General features: G+C 46.4%; 1 protein-coding gene across 2 annotated transcripts in view; it reads right to left on the bottom strand.

Annotated features, from left to right (window-relative positions):
• Positions 1-19,858, bottom strand: part of vsnl1a (visinin-like 1a) — a 29,958-nt gene that overhangs the window by 3,072 nt on the left and 7,028 nt on the right. For both annotated transcript variants that reach the window (XM_077017466.1, XM_077017465.1), the window contains exons 2-3: positions 16,963-17,131; positions 2,918-3,133 (exon numbers count right to left, since the gene is read on the bottom strand). In XM_077017466.1, the coding sequence (XP_076873581.1) occupies positions 2,918-3,133; positions 16,963-17,124 (378 nt within the window). In that variant the 5' untranslated portion in view covers positions 17,125-17,131. The remainder of the gene's footprint in view (positions 1-2,917; positions 3,134-16,962; positions 17,132-19,858) is intronic.

Below are 19,858 nucleotides of genomic sequence, written 5' to 3' on the forward strand. Positions count from 1 at the left end.
TCCTAGACAGCTACTCCACTGCCTCCACTCTCTACACCACTCTCTCTACACTCTACACCACTCTCTACACTCTCTCCACCACTCTCTCTACACTCTACACCACTCTCTACACTCTCTACACCACTCTCTCTACACTCTACACCACTCTCTACACTCTCTACATCACTCTCTACACCACTCTCTCTACACTCTCTACACCACTCTCTCTACTCTCTACACCACTCTCTCTACACTCTACACCACTCTCTACACTCTCTACACCATTCTCTACACTCTCTACACCACTCTCTCTACACTCTACACCACTCTCTACACTCTCTACACCACTCTCTACACCACTCTCTCTACACTCTACACCACTCTCTACACTCTCTACACCACTCTCTCTACACTCTACACCACTCTCTACTCTCTACACCACTCTCTCTACACTCTACACCACTCTCTACACCACTCTCTCTACACTCTACACCACTCTCTACACCACTCTCTCTACACTCTCTACACTCTCTACACCACTCTCTCTACACTCTACACGACTCTCTACACTCTCTACACCACTCTCTCTACTCTCTACACCACTCTCTCTACACTCTACACCACTCTCTACACTCTCTACACCACTCTCTCTACACTCTACACCACTCTCTACACTCTCTACACCACTCTCTACACTCTCTACATCACTCTCTACACCACTCTCTCTACACTCTACACCACTCTCTACACTCTACACCACTCTCTACACTCTCTACACCACTCTCTCTACTCTCTACACCACTCTCTCTACACTCTACACCACTCTCTACACTCAAGTTCAAGTTGCTTTATTGACATGACAAATTCACATTTGTATTGTCAAAGCATTCATATATAAAAATGATAAATAAATTAGTAAATAAAATAAAAAAATAAAAAAATTAAAAAAAATTGTACATCAATGTAAACATAAAGTATCAATATGCATGTATATCCATAACATAGAACAATGAAAAGATACATACAGAACTGTTAATTAATAAATGTAATAATTGAACTGCTAATAAATAACACTCTCTACACCACTCTCTCTACACTGTACACCACTCTCTACACTCTCTACACCACTCTCTCTACACTCTACACCACTCTCTACACTCTCTACACCACTCTCTCTACACTCTACACCACTCTCTACACCACTCTATCTACACTCTACACCACTCTCTACACCACTCTCTCTACACTCTACACCACTCTCTACACTCTCTACACCACTCTCTCTACACTCTACACCACTCTCTACACTCTCTACACCACTCTCGCTACACTCTACACCACTCTCTACACTCTCTACACCACTCTCTCCACTCTCTACACCACTCTCTCTACACTCTACACCACTCTCTCCACTCTCTACACCACTCTCTCTACACTCTACACCACTCTCTCCACTCTCTACACAACTCTCTCTACACTCTACACCACTCTCTCTACACTCTACACAACTCTCTCTACACTCTACACCACTCTCTACACCACTCTCTCTACTCTCTCTACACTCTACACCACTCTCCCTACTCTCTACACCACTCTCTCTACTCTCTACACCACTCTCTACACTCTACACCACTCTCTCTACTCTCTACACCACTCTCTCCACACTCTACACCACTCTCTCTACACTCTACACCACTCTCTCCACTCTCTACACCATTGTCTCTACACTCTACACCACTCTCTCCACAATCTACACAACTCTCTACACCACTCTGTACACTCTACACCACTCTCTCTACACCACTCTCCACACCACTCTCTCTACTCTCTACACTCTACACCACTCTCTACACTCTACACCACTCTCTCTACTCTCTACACCACTCTGCACACTCTACACCACTCTCTCCACTCTCTACATCACTCTCTCTATACTCTACATCACTCTCTATACTCTACACCACTGTCTCTACACTCTACATCACTCTCTTCACTCTCTACACCACTCTCTCTACACCACTCTCTCTACACCACTCTCTTCAGTCTCTACACCAGTCCAGCTCAGGTTTGGCATTTCAGGCTGTGGTGCAGCTGTCCTGGTTCATGAATCTATGGATGCAGCTATGTGGTTGATATATACAGGAGCTTCGCAACTGTATGAATGGTGCCACAGAGTGCACTCCATGGCTCAGATCTTGTTCCTTTCCATTTTAAAACAATAGAGCTTAAAAGTCCCAGATGGAGCCGATCTAGCAGCTCAGACTGTCCACATTGTGGGTGACATCCCATAATAGCTCCACAGTCACTGAGCTCCTCAGCCCCAGTCAGTGGTTGTTAACGGAGACAACATAGCTATGTGCTTGGTTTTAAACTCCTGATAGCAATGACTGTGGCTGAAACACATGACTTCAATAATTAGGATGAGGGTCCACATACTTTTCACTGTCCACATACTTTTGACCATGAAGTGTAGCACTGTCAAACTCAGTTAGTTAATTCATCACTACTGCTCCTAAACTCCAGAACCAGAGGAAGGAATTCTCAACAGCCAGTTAAAACTAGTTTAGTTATTAGTTTTGTTATACAGGAAACCTGCCTTTCTGAACTTCTGCAGGACCTGTGAGTATCGTAGAGCTGCATCAGGAGCAGAGACCATGGGCTTGGGCCTGTCTCGGGCTTGGACCTGTCCCGGGCTTGGGCCTGTCTCGGGCTTAGACCTGTCCCGGGCTTGGGCCTGTCCTGGGCTTGGGTCTGTCTCGGGCTTGGACCTGTCCCGGGCTTGGACCTGTCTCTGGCTTGGGCCTGTCCCGGGCTTGGGTCTGTCTTGGGCTTGGGTCTGTCTCGGGCTTGGGTCTGTCCTGAGCTTGGGCTCAGACCTGTGTGGCTAACGCATCTCTGCATTAGTTAGGCTCCTGTTGGCTGCAGCTAACAAACGTACCTCAATGATTTCCAGCATTTCCACTCTCGTGATCTTGCCATCCCCATCCAAGTCATACATGTTGAAGGCCCAGTTGAGTTTCTGTTCAAAGCTCCCCCGCGATGTGATGGACAGGGCACAGATGAACTCCCGGAAGTCGATGGTGCCATCTCCGTTTTTGTCGAAGGTGCGGAATGCATGCTGGGCAAACTTGGACGCATCGCCGTAAGGGAAAAACTGCAAGAGAGACGGAAAGATGCCATGAATGCCGGACGGAAGCAAGTGCTCCCACCTTTTGATTGGTTTTGTTCCAAGGTCCAGCACTTTGAATTCGAACAATGTTGTGTTGATCACACCACCGTCGTAGAGCATTACAGTACAGGCTGCTAGCTTTAGTTTCAAACACCAAACAGCAATATCAATGCAATATCAAATGAATTCTAACATACAAGAAAATAACTATATCATTACTGTATGGTATACGGAGGGAGAAGTTTCCTTCCTGGGCATTTTCTGTGTCTGTGTGTGTTTGGCAAGTGTGTGTGTGTGTGTGTGTGTGTGTGTGTGTGTGTGTGTGTGTGTGTGTGTGTGTATTTGTATTGACAGGTTGGCTGCATTGCGTAAAATGCATGGTAGCTGCACCCATACACCACCCCAGTAACCAGTACACCACCCCAGCAACCAGTGCACTAAAGCCCCACTGTGTGTCTACGGCAGCACAACCAAACCAGTGCAGGAGGAAATGGAGAATCTGAGCTTCTCTCGAGCAGTCGGTTCTGTTAGAGGACCGTGACGAGGGCCGCAGGACACCACCCTACACACGACTCAAGCCCACGTCTCACACGAGGCGCTGACCACCAGACCAAAGAAGCAGCTCTCTAGCGCAGGAGCCAGAGGGCCCCGTTTAACCTTCGTTGGTGACTTTTCCTCTTCATCACACAGGCATTTATCTGAGGTTAAAAACATGCTTTTATCTGAGGTTAAGAATCAGACCATCAGAGGCATCTTGGCTGTTTATCTTTAAACAGAAAGAATCTATAATAGGCATAAGCAGACTGACCCAGAATCAGATAAGTGCCACCTTTATGGTGGGCTTAGTGACAGAAATGAAAAACAGATAAAAACGGCTTTAATTTTATTTGACTTAAAAGCAATTCTTGCCTTAGTGTCGCCTGTGAGCTTTAAACGAATACATGAATACTGTTTTCTCTAATTACACCCTGATGAATCAGTGCCATTTGGGTGGATCCTGCTCAAAGGGTGAGTTCTGAGTCCCAGCGAATCTCTAATAAACCTGTCACTGAAAAGACAGAGTGTGAGGGAGGAGAATGTTTTTCTGTGTGTGCACGTGTATGTGTGTTGCTGTTTAAATCAAAATGACCCAGTTTCTGTTAATTATTTGATAGAATTGCCATGGACCTCAGCTAACATTCCCTCAGGTCAAATTACTGCAGCGGTACCTGTGAACACTGGAGGATTGTGGGAGTTTTCCAAATACTGAGTAAAGAACTCATCATTACAGTCTCTCTATTCATGACCTTCTGTATGGGCGGAGGGCAACGTGTTATTATACAGTCTTACACAGTTGATGGTGGAATGTGGTCATATTTGGCATGAAGGATACGATTGGCACTTTAAAAATAAATCAATAAAACAAAATAAAAACCGTTTGTCTCAGGCAGCAGAACTGTTCTCGATGCACTTACAGCTTAGTTTAATCTTGATCTACTGTTGCTGAATACAAATACTTCTCACTCAGGACTCTTCGTCTTGGTTGTTGATGAAGGAGTGTCTCCTAGGTGATAGGTGCTTCATCAGCCTAAAGCAAACGAGCACCGAGGCGATAAGCACATGGGACCCCATCGTGGGGTCTGGGAGGTTTATGCAGCACCTAATGTAATAAAACTAGACAAACTGCTATTAGCTCATATTCGATGTGCCTGATTCAAGCAGTCATTTTTTAAAGACATTTTTATGTCCAATAAATCTTTAATAATAATAAAAAAGTTCAGATGATTTCACAACATTAAGCAGTGCCGCTGTGTTGAAGGCCCATTACCCTCAGCTGTGCAGATGAAAGTGCCACGATAGAGGATGATCAAATCACACTCTTCATCCTCTCCTGCAGGCCAAGTCAGACTGGACACCATGTCCCCGTGAGGGGTTAACCCTGTGAGCACACACACTGTCCTCAGGGTCAGTCAAGAAGCCCAAACACCTCCAACTGCTCCATTCCTCCAACCCCCACCACCGACGACCCAGAGGGCCTTGGGGCGGATGGGAGGAGCATCAGGAAGCAGCCCGCTCGGCGACAGGTCCAGAGCAAATGCAAAGTGACTCTCTCACGGGGCCCGCCTTCTGCTCCATCTGGCCCTCCTCCACGCTAACGTGGGGCGCTGGGTGGAGAAAAGGAATAAATAACCCCACAAAAGCACGGGGGGTGGAGGAACACAGCGAGAGCCCCTCTCCTCGCCCTTCCGCACAAATCTGGCAGGTTATGAAACGTTTTGTTATGTAAACCGCAGGGGTGGGGGTGGGGATGAGGGGTGGGGGGGTAAACTCATAATGTAGGCCAGGGCTGAGAGACAGGGGAAGCCTTTGTTTTCTCTCACACACACATATTCTTCCATGTTCTTTCAGGTGACTGGACACACACAGGTACAGTCCTCTTGTTCAGGACTCTGTCACATGACTTGGGCACGTGGAACACACAGAACTGACCCAGAACTGACCAGTCTCTTCAGCTCCTGATTGGACTGCTCTGCACACACGTCTAAAACTGTTATGTAACTCTGTCTGCTATAGACACGTCTAAAACTAGGTCTGCAGGACATATTGTGATGTGTTGATTGTTACCATACAGTATTAGCCATAACAGTGCTGATGTCATAGAAGACTGCAATAAGCAAGCGCATGCTTGAATACATCACATTTATTGTGTGCAGTATTTATATGAATAAATCATACATATTGCAGTGTGCAATGAGTATTTAGATTAATAAAACACATATATTGTGTGCAGTGAGAATTTACAGGAATAAATCACATGTATTATTGTGTGCAGTGAGAATTTACATCAGCATTCAACAGTAATTGTGAGTGTTCTTTGGGTGTTTTCTTCAATTATGACCATGGAATGATCCAATAAATATAAATATTTCTGGTGTATCCATTAAATGTCCGCCTTTTACTTCAGCCTTATTATCAGAGGTTGGTTCTGTAATGTATAAAAGCAATATAACTGCAAAAAATTCATTTTGCAGGACTATAGACAATACCTGAAAAGAAAAGAATTTCACTATATTGTGCACAGTATGTGTATTAAATGGAAGTCTGTGGATATTTTATATATCAAACATCCACAGACCTCATATATGTGTGTTCAGGACTGTAGCGAGGTGCATAAAGTGCTTCTGAATTAGTAGGAGGACTAAACGTTAAACGTTGTTTTACTAACACCACACACAGCATCATCCCAGTTTACAAGTTTATCAATTACAAAAGCCAACAAAATGTAACAAAGGAGCTGATTCATGTGTCAACTCTGCCCTTGCTAAGTCCAACTGCAGAGAGGGCTCCCTCTGAAAAGATCCTTTTCTTTTCAGAAAGGGAGTGACTCGAAAGGGAATGAAAGGGAATGACAACGAATATGACAGGTCTTAGGCTGCCTGTACTCATCGTCTGACACTCGTGCCTATTTTAAGGTGGAACAGGTCACGTAATTGACCAAGTAATTTTAACACACATTACCTGTATAGAAGAAGAAAACTATGTCAGAATGATTAGACCTTTTCACTGAACTGTCTCCTCTCACAACACACAGTTAGGACAGTTAGGACACTGAACAGGCAGAAAAAGCCAAACCGTGAAGCCACTGTCTGCTTTACTGGCAGTTTGTGCCTCATGAGTCAAAACACCTCTGTGGTCAAAATAGGTATGGTTAGAATGCACGAACCTGTGTGTGTGACTGAAACACAACCTGATGTGAGACTGTGTGTGATTGGACCACGGTCTGACGTGAGGCTGTGTGATTGGACCACAGTCTGATGTGAGGCTGTGTGATTGGACCATGGTCTGAAAGCAGGGTTATGTGAAGGGATCTGGGCTGCCTCCGTGTTTCCGTAGAGCCGCACAACAAACACGTGCTTACCGAGTGCAGCTCATCACTCATCACTGGCTAATTAGGCTTGGAACGACTGCAGTAGCTTTGTAGTGTTGCAATGAGCAGGTCTTGCTGTGCTGACCAGCTGCAGTGTCTACAGGGGAGATGTTGCAAGTGCTGAACCTCTACAGAGCCACATTTAGGCTGGCGGAGTGTAATCTGGTGGTTACATTTCACAGCAGACAATTCAGAATAGAGGGTAGTCCTTAACTGAGCACACAGCAAAACAACCTTCTGCTACTAAATTTCCATTTTTGTTTATTTAAAAATGATGCTTGTGATGAAGTTGTGTTGAAGATGACGTTGTGTTTCCTGAAAGTGATTTTTATGCCCCCTTTCTCTCTCTGTCTCTCTTTTACATTAATTATTAGGTGGAAGAATCAAACATGGGTTCTTGGAATCATTTAGACCAACCACTAGAGGGAGCCTTTGGCAGAGGAGAAACTGGTTAATCCTTGTTCTCTGGACACTGACTCAGCCTTCACTCTCACTGTGAGGAATTCCTGATCACGTCCTGTGAGACAATCGCCTTTCAAGCTGCTTAGACTGAAGCTCTCTCACAGACGTAATTTCACAGAGGAGCCACGACCTTCACCCTGACGTTTAACTCAACGGAGTGTTGTTTTTGAAACGTCGATCCCTCCTACACACAGACTGCCTGAAAATGAAGCCAGCTTTTGGTAGACTGCTCCTTCTGAACATCCCCACAGCATCCCCCACCATTATCGAGACTAATGGTCACTAGCATCCTTTAGAATCAATGCAGACAGTAAACATTATCACCATTATCTAAGAGGCAGCTTCTTTATGGTCCACTTTGCTTTACACAAGGTCTTCAGATAATGCGTCGTCTCCAGTGCTGGTGAAAGCAGGATGGTGTTTCCTACACAACCTCAGAGTGCTCATGTAGGAAGGATGGAGTCTTTATGATGAAATGCATTTGAACTGATTTTGAGAACACCATGAAAAGAGCATTCTCTTCCTTTCTCTCCCTCTTCCTCACTCCCCCTTCCTTCTCTCCCCCTCCCACTTCCTCTCCCCCCTCCCTCTCCCCCATGTCTCTCTCTCTCTCTCTCTCTCTCTCTCTCTCTCTCTCTCTCTCTCTCTCTCTCTCTCTCTCTCTCTCTCTCTCTCCTATGGTTACACATGCGCATTCTTCTCCCTCTTTGACTTGGCTAGGTCACATGCCTGCAAGGGTAATTAGGCTTGGCTGACCACCCTCTGCTGCACAGGTCTCAGATACCATTACGTAACCCACCCCACCTCCACCCACCTCTCCTAACCCTCCCCACCCAGATCCACCTCTCCTAACCCTCCCCACCTCCACCCACCTCTCCTAACCCTCTCCACCTCCACCCACCTCTCCTAACCCTCCCCACCTCCACCCACCTCTCCTAACCCTCCCCACCTCCACCCACCTCTCCTAACCCTCTCCACCTCCACCCACCTCTCCTAACCCTCCCCACCTCCACCCACCTCTCCTAACCCTCCCCACCTCCACCCACCTCTCCTAACCCTCTCCACCTCCACCCACCTCTCCTAACCCTCCCCACCCAGATCCACCTCTCCTAACCCTCCCCACCTCCACCCACCTCTCCTAACCCTCTCCACCTCCACCCACCTCTCCTAACCCTCCCCACCCAGATCCACCTCTCCTAACCCTCTCCACCTCCACCCACCTCTCCTAACCCTCCCCACCCAGATCCACCTCTCCTAACCCTCTCCACCTCCACCCACCTCTCCTAACCCTCCCCACCCAGATCCACCTCTCCTAACCCTCCCCACCTCCACCCACCTCTCCTAACCCTCTCCACCTCCACCCACCTCTCCTAACCCTCCCCACCTCCACCCACCTCTCCTAACCCTCCCCACCCAGATCCACCTCTCCTAACCCTCTCCACCTCCACCCACCTCTCCTAACCCTCCCCACCTCTCCTAACCCTCCCCATCTTCCCTAACCCTCTCCACCTCCACCCACCTCTCCTAACCCTCCCCACCTCTCCTAACCCTCCCCATCTTCCCTAACCCTCTCCACCTCCACCCACCTCTCCTAACCCTCTCCACCTCCACCCACCTCTCCTAACCCTCCCCACCTCCACCCACCTCTCCTAACCCTCCCCATCTTCCCTAACCCTCTCCACCTCCACCAACCTCTCCTAACCCTCCCCACCTCCACCCACCTCTCCTAGCCCTCCCCATTCATACCCATAAATTCAGTTTCTTTCATTTGTGACAAACGCAACACAAATGAAATTTTCTAAAATCATTGTATCTGAATCATTTTATGAGCTCACCCAGCTGAGTTGTTTAAAAAGACCACAATGTGAGTCTATTCATTTAATATTGCAAGGCAAGGCAACTTTATTTATACAGCACCTTTCATACAGACTGGCAATTCAATGTGCTTTAGTGCTGTGGTGATTGCTGTAGTAATTCTGTCTTCAATATTCTAAACAACGACAGGCTGTAAATGTTGTCAAGCAATTCCATTCTCCAGTATTCCTCAGAAACACCTGAGCTTACATATTAGTATATATGTTAGTATAAATCTTAGTATACCGGTAGATGTTAGTGTACATGTTAAAAAGGCTAAGAGTAAACAGGCAGAGTCTAAAGCCACAGGTCAGTATTAAAGGCGTTGATAAATATTAGTCAGCTATCCAAGATGCCTGGACCATGATCTGTATTAAATGATGTCTGACTAAGTTAATCTTATCTCGCCCTTAAAATGTGACCAGTGACAAAGAGAACCAGCTGAAACCTGAACAGAAGAGTTAACCTGTACAGGACCTCGGACACACCAGGTCTGAGGTGTCTGTCCACTCAATACATTAACATGTCAGAAAGCACGCCAACCATTTGTACACTAATGTAAGTCTGGCACCAGGTCACCAAGCAAAGGGAACACCTGCCTTCTCTGCTGAAACGGCCGTGATCCTTCCAGGTCTGGACAAAGACTGTAATTCCAACCTGCTGTCAAACACAGGCTGTGTTTGAGTGTGCGTTGGTTGAAGAGTTTGTGTGTTTGAGTGTGCGTTGGTTGAAGAGTTTGTGTGTCTGAGTGTGCGTTTGTTGAAGAGCTTGTGTGTTTGACTGTGTGTTTGTTGAAGAGTTTGTGTGTTTGAATGTCTGTTTGTTGAAGAGTTTGTGTGTTTGAGTGTCTGTTTGCAGGTGTTTGGTTCAGCTGTGCAGCTGAGCTGTGGTCTGTGGTAAACCGTCTTCTGTTTTGATCCCCATTTGTGAGTCTTCCCCAAGATTTACTGCTGTTGCTATAAATTGTTAATAACTTGAGCATTTTTCTGTGCAGGACTTCTGTTATCGGACTCATAAACCACACAGCCATGTTAGCGATGGTGGTTGCTTATCCAGTATATGGAAAGCTGTCCCCTGGGAGATGCCACCGGCCTGTGGGTCAGTCGCAGACAGACGACAGGCCAGAGTGGAAGGAGGCCTTGGGGAGACAATGAACATGCAGGCATCAGCCTGAACACGCTGGGTCCTGACTACTGTGCAACAGTGGCATGTTTCACGTTAAGCACCTTACACAATCCTGGTGGTATGTTGTTTGATCTTATGCGATTATTATATGAATGCTCATATGAAGGGAACAAAAGGACACAGAAAATGTGACAATTTGCCACAACGTTTTACTTGGAGTCAGAGGGGATTCACTCCAGCAACCTCTTAAGCTTCTGATTGGCTCCCACCAGTTCTAGTTTCCTCCTTGGCAAGCTCAACCCATCATTCCCACATTCGCTCCCAGGTAATTGACTTGTTAGTAGAGCTCAGTGGGATGGTTGGCTTGCATGGTTGTTTTACTACAGTGCTCAGCTTCCAGCAGCTCTGTTGCTTTGGTCTGACCTTGTTAGCTCGCTCTTGGATTTATGACTACGAGATCATGTTTTTAGTCCGTCTGCTGGCGCCATGACCTTGTTTGCCAGTTACAGCGGCACGTTACGGTAAAGCCCTGTTAAAGTGGCACACCCCACAGACGACCCGTGCTGTGACACACCCCACAGACGACCCGCGCTGTGACACACCCCACAGACGACCCGCGCTGTGACACACCCCACAGACGACCCACGCTGTGGCACACCCCACAGACGACCCGCGCTGTGGAACACCCCACAGACGACACGTGATGTGACACACCCCACAGACGACCCATGCTGTGACACACCCCACAGACGACCCGCGCTGTGGCACACCCCACAGACGACCCGGGCTGTGACACACCCCACAGATGACCCGCACTGTGGCACACCCCACAGACGACCCGCGCTGTGACACACCCCACAGACGACCCCGCACTGTGGAACACCCCACAGACAACCTGCGCTGTGGCACACCCCACAGACAATCTGGCTCACCACTATGCTTACAATCCTGTGAAATACAATGCAAGATGTTCCACAGTGACACATTATTAGTGGTGAGGAACACTTCAGAAAATCAAAAATCATAAATCCGTAAACAGGGGTCATGCCTGAGTGTGCAGGAGGTCATTTTAAAAGCACTACAGCCAATCATATCTTTTACCTCCCAGGAAAGTCTTTGTGCAAAGAACACTATCGAAAAATAATAGTGAAACCAATCTCAGCACTCCACACAAGGGCCATACAAGGGCCTTTACTGTGCTCAGTAAAGGTCGCCTACCAGACACACAAGGGTGCTGTGCTCAGGTCAGCTAACAGATGCAGAACGTGTGGCAGCTCTTGTAGAGGGGCCTCCTATTGATTCTCAGGGAGAAATTTATTTCCCTTTTGAAGGGACAACCTTGTGTGACCTTGAGTTCTTCCAGATCCACCAATACAGAAGCGTATCACATAACTAAATGGATGGTACGATTGTCCCAGAGCAATGCCAGCCATTAAAATGTCCATTTGGCTGGGGGAAGCTGGGAGAGGTGTGGGGGGAGGGGTCCTCCATCTGGCCGTGGACGAGCAGTATCAAACGCTTCTGCCTACAGGTCTACAGGCCTATAGGTCGACCCCCCTGCTGAAGGAACATGCAGATGGATTTGTTTGATGAGAGTCCGCCGCAGTGAGCAATGCTAAGCAGAGCAACACTGCAGTGCTCTCAGGACACCAGTGTGTGACTGCAGGACCAGGACACTGCAGTGCTCTCAGGACACCAGTGTGTGACTGCAGGACCAGGACACTGCAGTGCTCTCAGGACACCAGTGTGTGACTGCAGGACCAGGACACAGAGACTAGCCATCTTATTCATTAGCGCATAAATAAAACAACTGCAGGGACAGTGCATCTGAAATCTGCATTAACAACAGTCTGCATTAACAGTCTGCATACACAACAGTCTGCTTTAACAACCGTCTGCATTAAAAGTCTGCATTAACAACAGTCTGCTTTAACAACAGTCTGCATTAAAAGTCTGCTTTAACAACCACCTGCTTTAACAACAGTCTGCATTAATAACAGTCTGCATTAACAACAGTCTGCTTTAACAACAGTCTGCTTTAACAACTGTGCTTTAACAACACTCTGCATTAACAACAGTCTGCTTTAACAAAAATCTGTTTTAACAACAGTCTGCATTAACAGTCTGCATTAACAACTGTCTCCTTTAACAACTGTCTGCTTTAACAGCTTCTTATACTCCATATTTTACTCTTTTCATATTAAAAGGTCATTGTGTTCTTTCTGAAAATGCACAGACACTCTTTCACACAAATTAAGTGATACCAGTACAGTGTTATCAGTACAGTGATACCATTACAGCGTTACAGGACAGTGTTATCAGTACAGTGATACCAGTACAGTGAAACCAGTACAGTGTTATCAGAACAGTGTTATCAGTCCAGTGATACGTATACAGTGTTACCATGCTGTGATGGTGCCCTGTTGAACTGGTTGTTGCCAGTTAGAGTTCACTACAAAATGTTGGTAATATGTTTCATGCTGTTTCATATTCATCTGCCCATAATCACTTGCAATAAATGAGCAGCCCAGTGGGGCAGTGAGGGGTGTGATTCCTCCAGCTGTCTGGAGAGTGTGCGGTGTCAGGGAGACACAGTCTGGAGAGTGGAGGTGCACTGTGTCAGGGAGACACAGTCTGGAGAGTGGAGGTGCACTGTGTCAGGGAGACACAGTCTGGAGAGTGGAGGTGCACTGTGTCAGGGAGACACAGTCTGGAGAGTGGAGGTGCACTGTGTCAGGGAGACACAGTCTGGAGAGTGGAGGTGCACTGTGTCAGGGAGACACAGTCTGGAGAGTGGAGGTGCACTGTGTCAGGGAGACACAGTCTGGAGAGTGGAGGTGCACTGTGTCAGGGAGACACAGTCTGGAGAGTGGAGGTGCACTGTGTCAGGGAGACACAGTCTGGAGAGTGGAGGTGCACTGTGTCAGGGAGACACAGTCTTTAGAGTGGAGGTGTGCAGTGGGAAGACACAGCCCACTATTTTTAGACGACCTGCCAGTTGTGGGAGATGTAATGTAAAGAACTGAGTCTGGCTGTTTGGGGAAGGGACATTTAAACTGGGCCAGGCAAAGGCCTACAAGGCAAAGACCTACAAAGGAAAGGCCTACAAAGTAAAAGCCTACAAGGCAAAGATATATAAGAAACATGAAACACGACCACCACTGAATGGTACCACTCAGGGCACTGAATGTTAATGAACAAAACGATGACATGAATGTGTGTAGCTCACCTCAACATCTCACCTCAACATCTCACCTGAACAGCTCCTCTGAACAGGTTTGCACCAGATATGCACAAGAGCTCTACAGTCCTACCACTTTTCTGCCATGACTCCTTGAAATATTCCTCAGAGATTTATATATAGAAACAGGAGGCACTTCACCCTACGCAGCCATTTCAGCTGTTCCCTTATTCAACGCAGCAGCTACCCAGAAGCCCCTGTTTCAGGTCGGTACACTGCATGGTCAGAACCGTGCCACATGTTCGATCCACAAAGAGGTCTCGAGCTGGGTCCTAATTCAACACAGAGGACTACTTCACCAGCCCCAGCTCAAGCCACAGACAACCCTGAACCCACATATAGCCACGGTCCAGATCCCACTAGGGTTTAAAATCCAAACTTATTGCGATGGTACTGAATCTGCTGGATCATGGCTGCTAGTTTGAACAGTGTGTTCACTGCATGTGTAAGCTGAGGGAACAAACAGAACCATTCATACTCATATAAGTCAGACCTGACAGGCTGTTGAGAAGCAACGACTGTAACTTTGGTTAATGGTCCTCACGCAGTGTATGACAGACTGAATAAACCCACACCTTTTCAAAACGGAGCTGGTGCATCTCTGGTACTGACACCCTTGACATGCTGGTTGTTGTTTTATATGAACCTGTGACCAAGTCCTGTTCTGCTGGCGTAGAGCTACCTCGTTCCAGCAGGAACACGCCGAGCGCTGTTGTTTATCTCTTTGTTTGTTTGTTTGTTTGTTTTTGCAAATCATCGACATGGTAACGAGGTGCTGTGTACTGAGCAGCAGGTGTGGTCCCTTCACTGTCCCTGCTTGTTCCTCTCACCCTGGTTGCTATGTTGCTGGCACACACAGCAACAAGAGCGTTCGTGGTGTTTGGCTGAGAGGTACCGCACGGCTCCCAGAGCATCATGTGAGACGATCGTGCCCTCAGGCGCTCAGGCCAGCAAGAAGAGTGTCACTACAGTATCACCACAGTCTCATCCTCTCTCCTCACCAGGATCTGTTGTCAAAGGCGAGTCGAAAGGTTCATATAGTAAAAGATGTAAAATAGATCGTAATGTATTGATTCAACCGACTGCACATAAAAAATATTTGAGAAAATTTACATTTACGGCATTTGGCAGACGCCCTTATCCAGAGCGACTTACATTTTTATACAAGTGAGCAATTGAGGGTTAGGGCCTTGCTCAGGGGCACCTCAGTCATGTCCTCAGGTCTGGGAATCGAACCTGCCACCCTCCGGTCACAAGACTAGTTTCCTAACCGCCAGGCCATGACTGCCCTATGACTGCCTGACTGCCATGATTGCCCAAAAATATGTATTCCAGAAAGTTCCAACGAGTAAAACTAAATGTATATTGTCTTTGTTTATGATATTTTATACATGTGTTTGAAATATTTTGTGTTTTATTCTATGTATTCTATGTATTTCACATATATGTCATGAAAGCAAAAATGCTGTCAGAAAGGTAATGTTGCTGATGTGTGCTGTGTAGCCAGACACACCACAGACTGAACATGTACAGATGTTCTTTTGTCATTATTCTCTAAGCAACACAGTACAGTGACTATTTACATTGCATTTATTAAATATTATAAATAATCTAGAGATTATTTGAAGTACACAGGAGGATGTTATGCAAACTACTACTCCATTTTATGTAAGAGACTTGAGCATCCACAGATTTTAACATGCAGAAGCTCATCTTGGACCGAGTCCGTCACAGATACATATTTTTTTTAGCTGCGGTGGGGAATTCGACTGCTTTAGCAAAACGTCAGCAGAAACTCTTGCCAGATTTTCTCCTCAGCAGTCCAAACACTGCAAAATTACAAACCCTCTCTTACGAACAGCCCCCCCACCCCAAAATGATTACAAATGCAAACCGTGTCTACTGTCTAGTCCAGCAGGAGGCACGTGTATCCACAGAACCAATCTAATCCTCGCTTCAGTCTGGCAGACTCTTATTGAACATCACTAAGACATACGCTTGCTCTGAGACAAAAGAGCCTGAAAATGATCAGCGACCAATATGGCACGTACCAGAACAGAAACAGAAACAGTCCAGACTTCCTCTGCCATCATTTTGGACGTGGAAAGAAAAATGGGAATTCAAGTCTGAATTTTCAGTCAGCAGTAGCAAGCAAAAAAGAAATTCAGGAGAAAGCAGAGGATTATTATTTAGAACCTTATTATTATTATTATTATTATTATTATTATTACTAATTATAGAATAATTATTTTATTAAGAACCTTACTTAAATAACGAGGGAGTGAATGCATTGGTGTGTAGATGCATTCATCACACTATACATGTAACAAACAAACAAACCTCTTCAATGTCTGGGCTGTGTGTACATAACACTAACACACACACACACACACACATGCATGCACATACACGAACATGCACACACAAACACACTGTCTCACCACTGTTCAAGGCGTCCATTGCTCTACTAATGTAGGGCCATCCATTTTCTCACTATCTTGGCTTCTAAATTTTAATAAAACCACCCCTCTGATACCCTGTTGCCAGGAGACACCACACACTCACTAAAAGGTTTAGCGTCCAGTGGGCTGACCCTTTCTGTGTGCGAAGCTTACCCAGCAAGCAGTGTGCCCTTGAAACGGCGTGCATGATTTCACTGGTAATTTACTTTGTTTGTTTATGCTTTTGTGTGGGATATTCGCATAACTTTTGCGCTGCTTGGTCTCACCCCAACCCACTCCCCCCCACCAAAAACAATCACGCCATGCCTACATCCTCACATCCCCACTCCCATGCTTATTAACAAAGAGTCTGGGATGATTTTCTGGGCATATAATAAACTTGATCCTTGACCAAAAAAAAAAAGGTTTTCAGTGTTAGAGCTCAACCATCTGTGTAATTTAGTCACTCTGTGGACAGCAAGCTTGGCCACAACTTGCCCTGTGAGGTTAATTTTAAACGGTGCTGCAGATACTTTGTGGTCTCTACACAGTAACAAATAGGGACTGATCTGATCATCACCTCCGTCAATCTCTGGAGCAATAAGACAATGAACAAGGGACTATGTAAAGTGTACGGTTAAACAAATTTACAGTCAAGTGCACAGTTGGCATCAGGACACCCTCCGCAGACCGTTACACTGTCTGGATTACCCCCCACCCCCCCGAGTAGAGCGGGGAAGAGCCCCGGCCTGTAGGGCATCACGCAAGAGGAGAGGTGACTCACCTTCACGTAGAGCTGCTGGAACTCCTCCAGGTTCAGGCGGCCGCTGGGGCAGTCCTTCAGGAAGCCTTTGTACCACTGCTTGAGCTCGTGCTCGTTAAACTCCGTGTTCTTCACCAGGTCCTCCATCACCTCAGGGGTCAGCTTGCTGTTCTGTTTCCCCATGGCGTGTCTGCAGGAGACAGGCAGGTGAAAGACACTCCTGATTAGGCTCTGGGGCATGAACCTACACCTGATACCTACAGGTTATACCCAGGGGCGCCTGCGTTAGGTCTGTAGCCTTATAGAATTCATGTCAAGTGCTCATTGAGGGAATTGATGCACATGTGCACCTCATGCATGAAGCATTGGGGATAGGAGAACAGACATTTGATGTACTAATATATATTTGGCAAAGGTGTTTCAGTGTGAAGCCTGCTTCTATGTGCAGATGCACACCCCAGAACATCAGCTGAAACAATCTGATAAAGCTCAAAAAGACATAAAACTCTCTGAACGGAGTCAAATTAAAGGGCGACTGTTGAGTGAAACACAGGAGAGCATCTGACTATTTGTTGATTAATATAAAGGCTGTTGAAATCAGAGCTGCGATCCAGGAATAAAATGGGACGAACAAAGGTAGTGGTGTGGGATTATCTCATATAAAAAGCTAAGAACAGATGAATGAAATGTAGTTTTGCTGTAATCAAGATGAGAAAAGAGCCTTAACAAAAATAGAATGAGCAATCAGAGGTGGTGTGCAAATTTAAATGGCTAATGTGCGTAGAGGGAACAACGCCAGTGAGTTCGACGCTGACAAACACACGTAGACGTGGAGAACCGCTCACATGGCTCACACACAGGACAAGAGAAAGCATTCCAGAAAGCCCCGTGCAAGATTGGTAGAATAATAGCAACACAGTTTTGTGGGAAATCACACAAGAAAAAGGAGCCAAAGTCGCTCAAATCCTCAAACGTAGCCCCGTGCCATCACTCTGGGTCTGTGGTTCATTTCAACCGACTTGATTTCGCTTATCTGTACGGCCTGCAGCTGTTTTGTGCCTGCTCTCCAAACAGCCCTAACAAACACAGTACACACACACACACACACACATGCACAGCACACATGCACACACAGTGCACATACACCCCCACATGTACACGCATGCATAACCCCCCCCCCACACACACACACACAAGTACACACACCCACCCACACACACATATGTGTGTGCACATACACCCCCACATGCACACGCAGGTCTACACATACACAAACACACACACACACACACACATGCGCACACACACATGCGCACACACACACACACACACACACACACACACACACACACACACGCACACACACACACACACGCACACACACACATTATTAGTTGTGTTCCTCCTGGAATCCTTTTGCCTTCTCATCACCATCCTGTTCTACACGATGCCAGTACTGTGCAGAATGAGCTGACTCCATCTATTACAGCCAGAACCTTCCAGTTTCTGGTTTTATTTCACATTTTTGGTGAAGACTTTATCTGGTCTTAATATCTTGTCTTCTGCCCACCTGCTGAGCTCCTGCAGTGTTGTATCTGGCCATAAAGCAGTCTGTGGGACAGAGTGTTCTGGGGGATCTTGTGACATGGCCCAGCCAGTTGTTGTTGGGTAATCATGGCCTCGGTGCTTCTGCAGTTGGACCTCTGAGAGATCTCGGTGTGAGACACTCGATACCTCCAGGTGGAGCACAGGAGACTCAAGCAACATGGTGTAGTGGAGAAAAGACCCAGCAGAACAGCTGAACATGAGGGTAGGAATGTCCAAGGGAACTTTGGTGTGAAGGTGGAAATGTTTGTTCTCAAAAACCTTCAGCAGAGTCTTCAGAAGGCCAGATTGTGTTTGGTTAATCTTTTTTTGTATTTCTTGACTAATACTACAGTTCCAGGGTAGAACACTGTTCAGGTATTTAAAAGACAGAACTATTGCATGTAATTTATGGCCGATGATGTAAACAGGTAGCATGTGCAGTGTTAAAGTCCTCTAGTGGCAGTCGGCCTCTGTTTTGGAGGTGTTTACAGACAGCCCCACCATACTGTGTGCACAAACTACCACAGAATAATGCTCTGAAGGTCCTATGGATAGTGAGCTACAAGAGCAAAATCATCATCTTACTGTAGTTGTAGGACTCACTGCAAGTCCTGCAAATACAGTTCACTGCAGACACTGTAAACTCTTTGGACACCTTGGTGTCTCCATACATGTAGAATCTCTTCATGATGAACAGATTCCCATCCAGCCTGGAGTCCACTGCAACACCAGTGATATCCTGCAGCTCCTCGTGGATGAGATGGGTGGCACATAGATAGATGTGTAGCTCTGCCTTACCCCAGGGAAAGGGTCAGATTGATGTACTCCAAAGGTCACAGAGGCTATAATCCCATCAGGAAACAGCTGAATGACGTTAATCAATTAATCAGTTAATCAGTTAATCAGACAAACTTAAGCAGCACACTGCAGAGCGGCTACACAGTGTCAAAGGCTTTGGAGAGGTCAATGAAGGTCAATGAAGGTCAATGAAGACTATGACAAGGCCCTGGTATTGTTTGTAACACTTGTTCTGAAGTTGTCTTGCTGTAGGGATCAATTGTTCTACTCCTGTTCTTACTGTTCCTGTTCTACTCCTGTTCTTACTGCTCCTGTTCTTACTACTCCTGTTCTACTCCTGTTCTTACTACTCCTGTTCTTACTGATCCTGTTCTTACTACTCCTGTTCTACTCCTGTTCTTACTGATCCTGTTCTACTCCTGTTCTTACTGTTCCTGTTCTACTCCTGTTCTTACTGATCCTGTTCTACTCCTGTTCTTACTGTTCCTGTTCTTACTACTCCTGTTCTACTCCTGTTCTTACTGATCCTGTT

The sequence above is a fragment of the Brachyhypopomus gauderio genome, chromosome 9, assembly GCF_052324685.1.
Source record: "Brachyhypopomus gauderio isolate BG-103 chromosome 9, BGAUD_0.2, whole genome shotgun sequence".
NCBI classification, from domain to species: domain Eukaryota; kingdom Metazoa; phylum Chordata; class Actinopteri; order Gymnotiformes; family Hypopomidae; genus Brachyhypopomus; species Brachyhypopomus gauderio.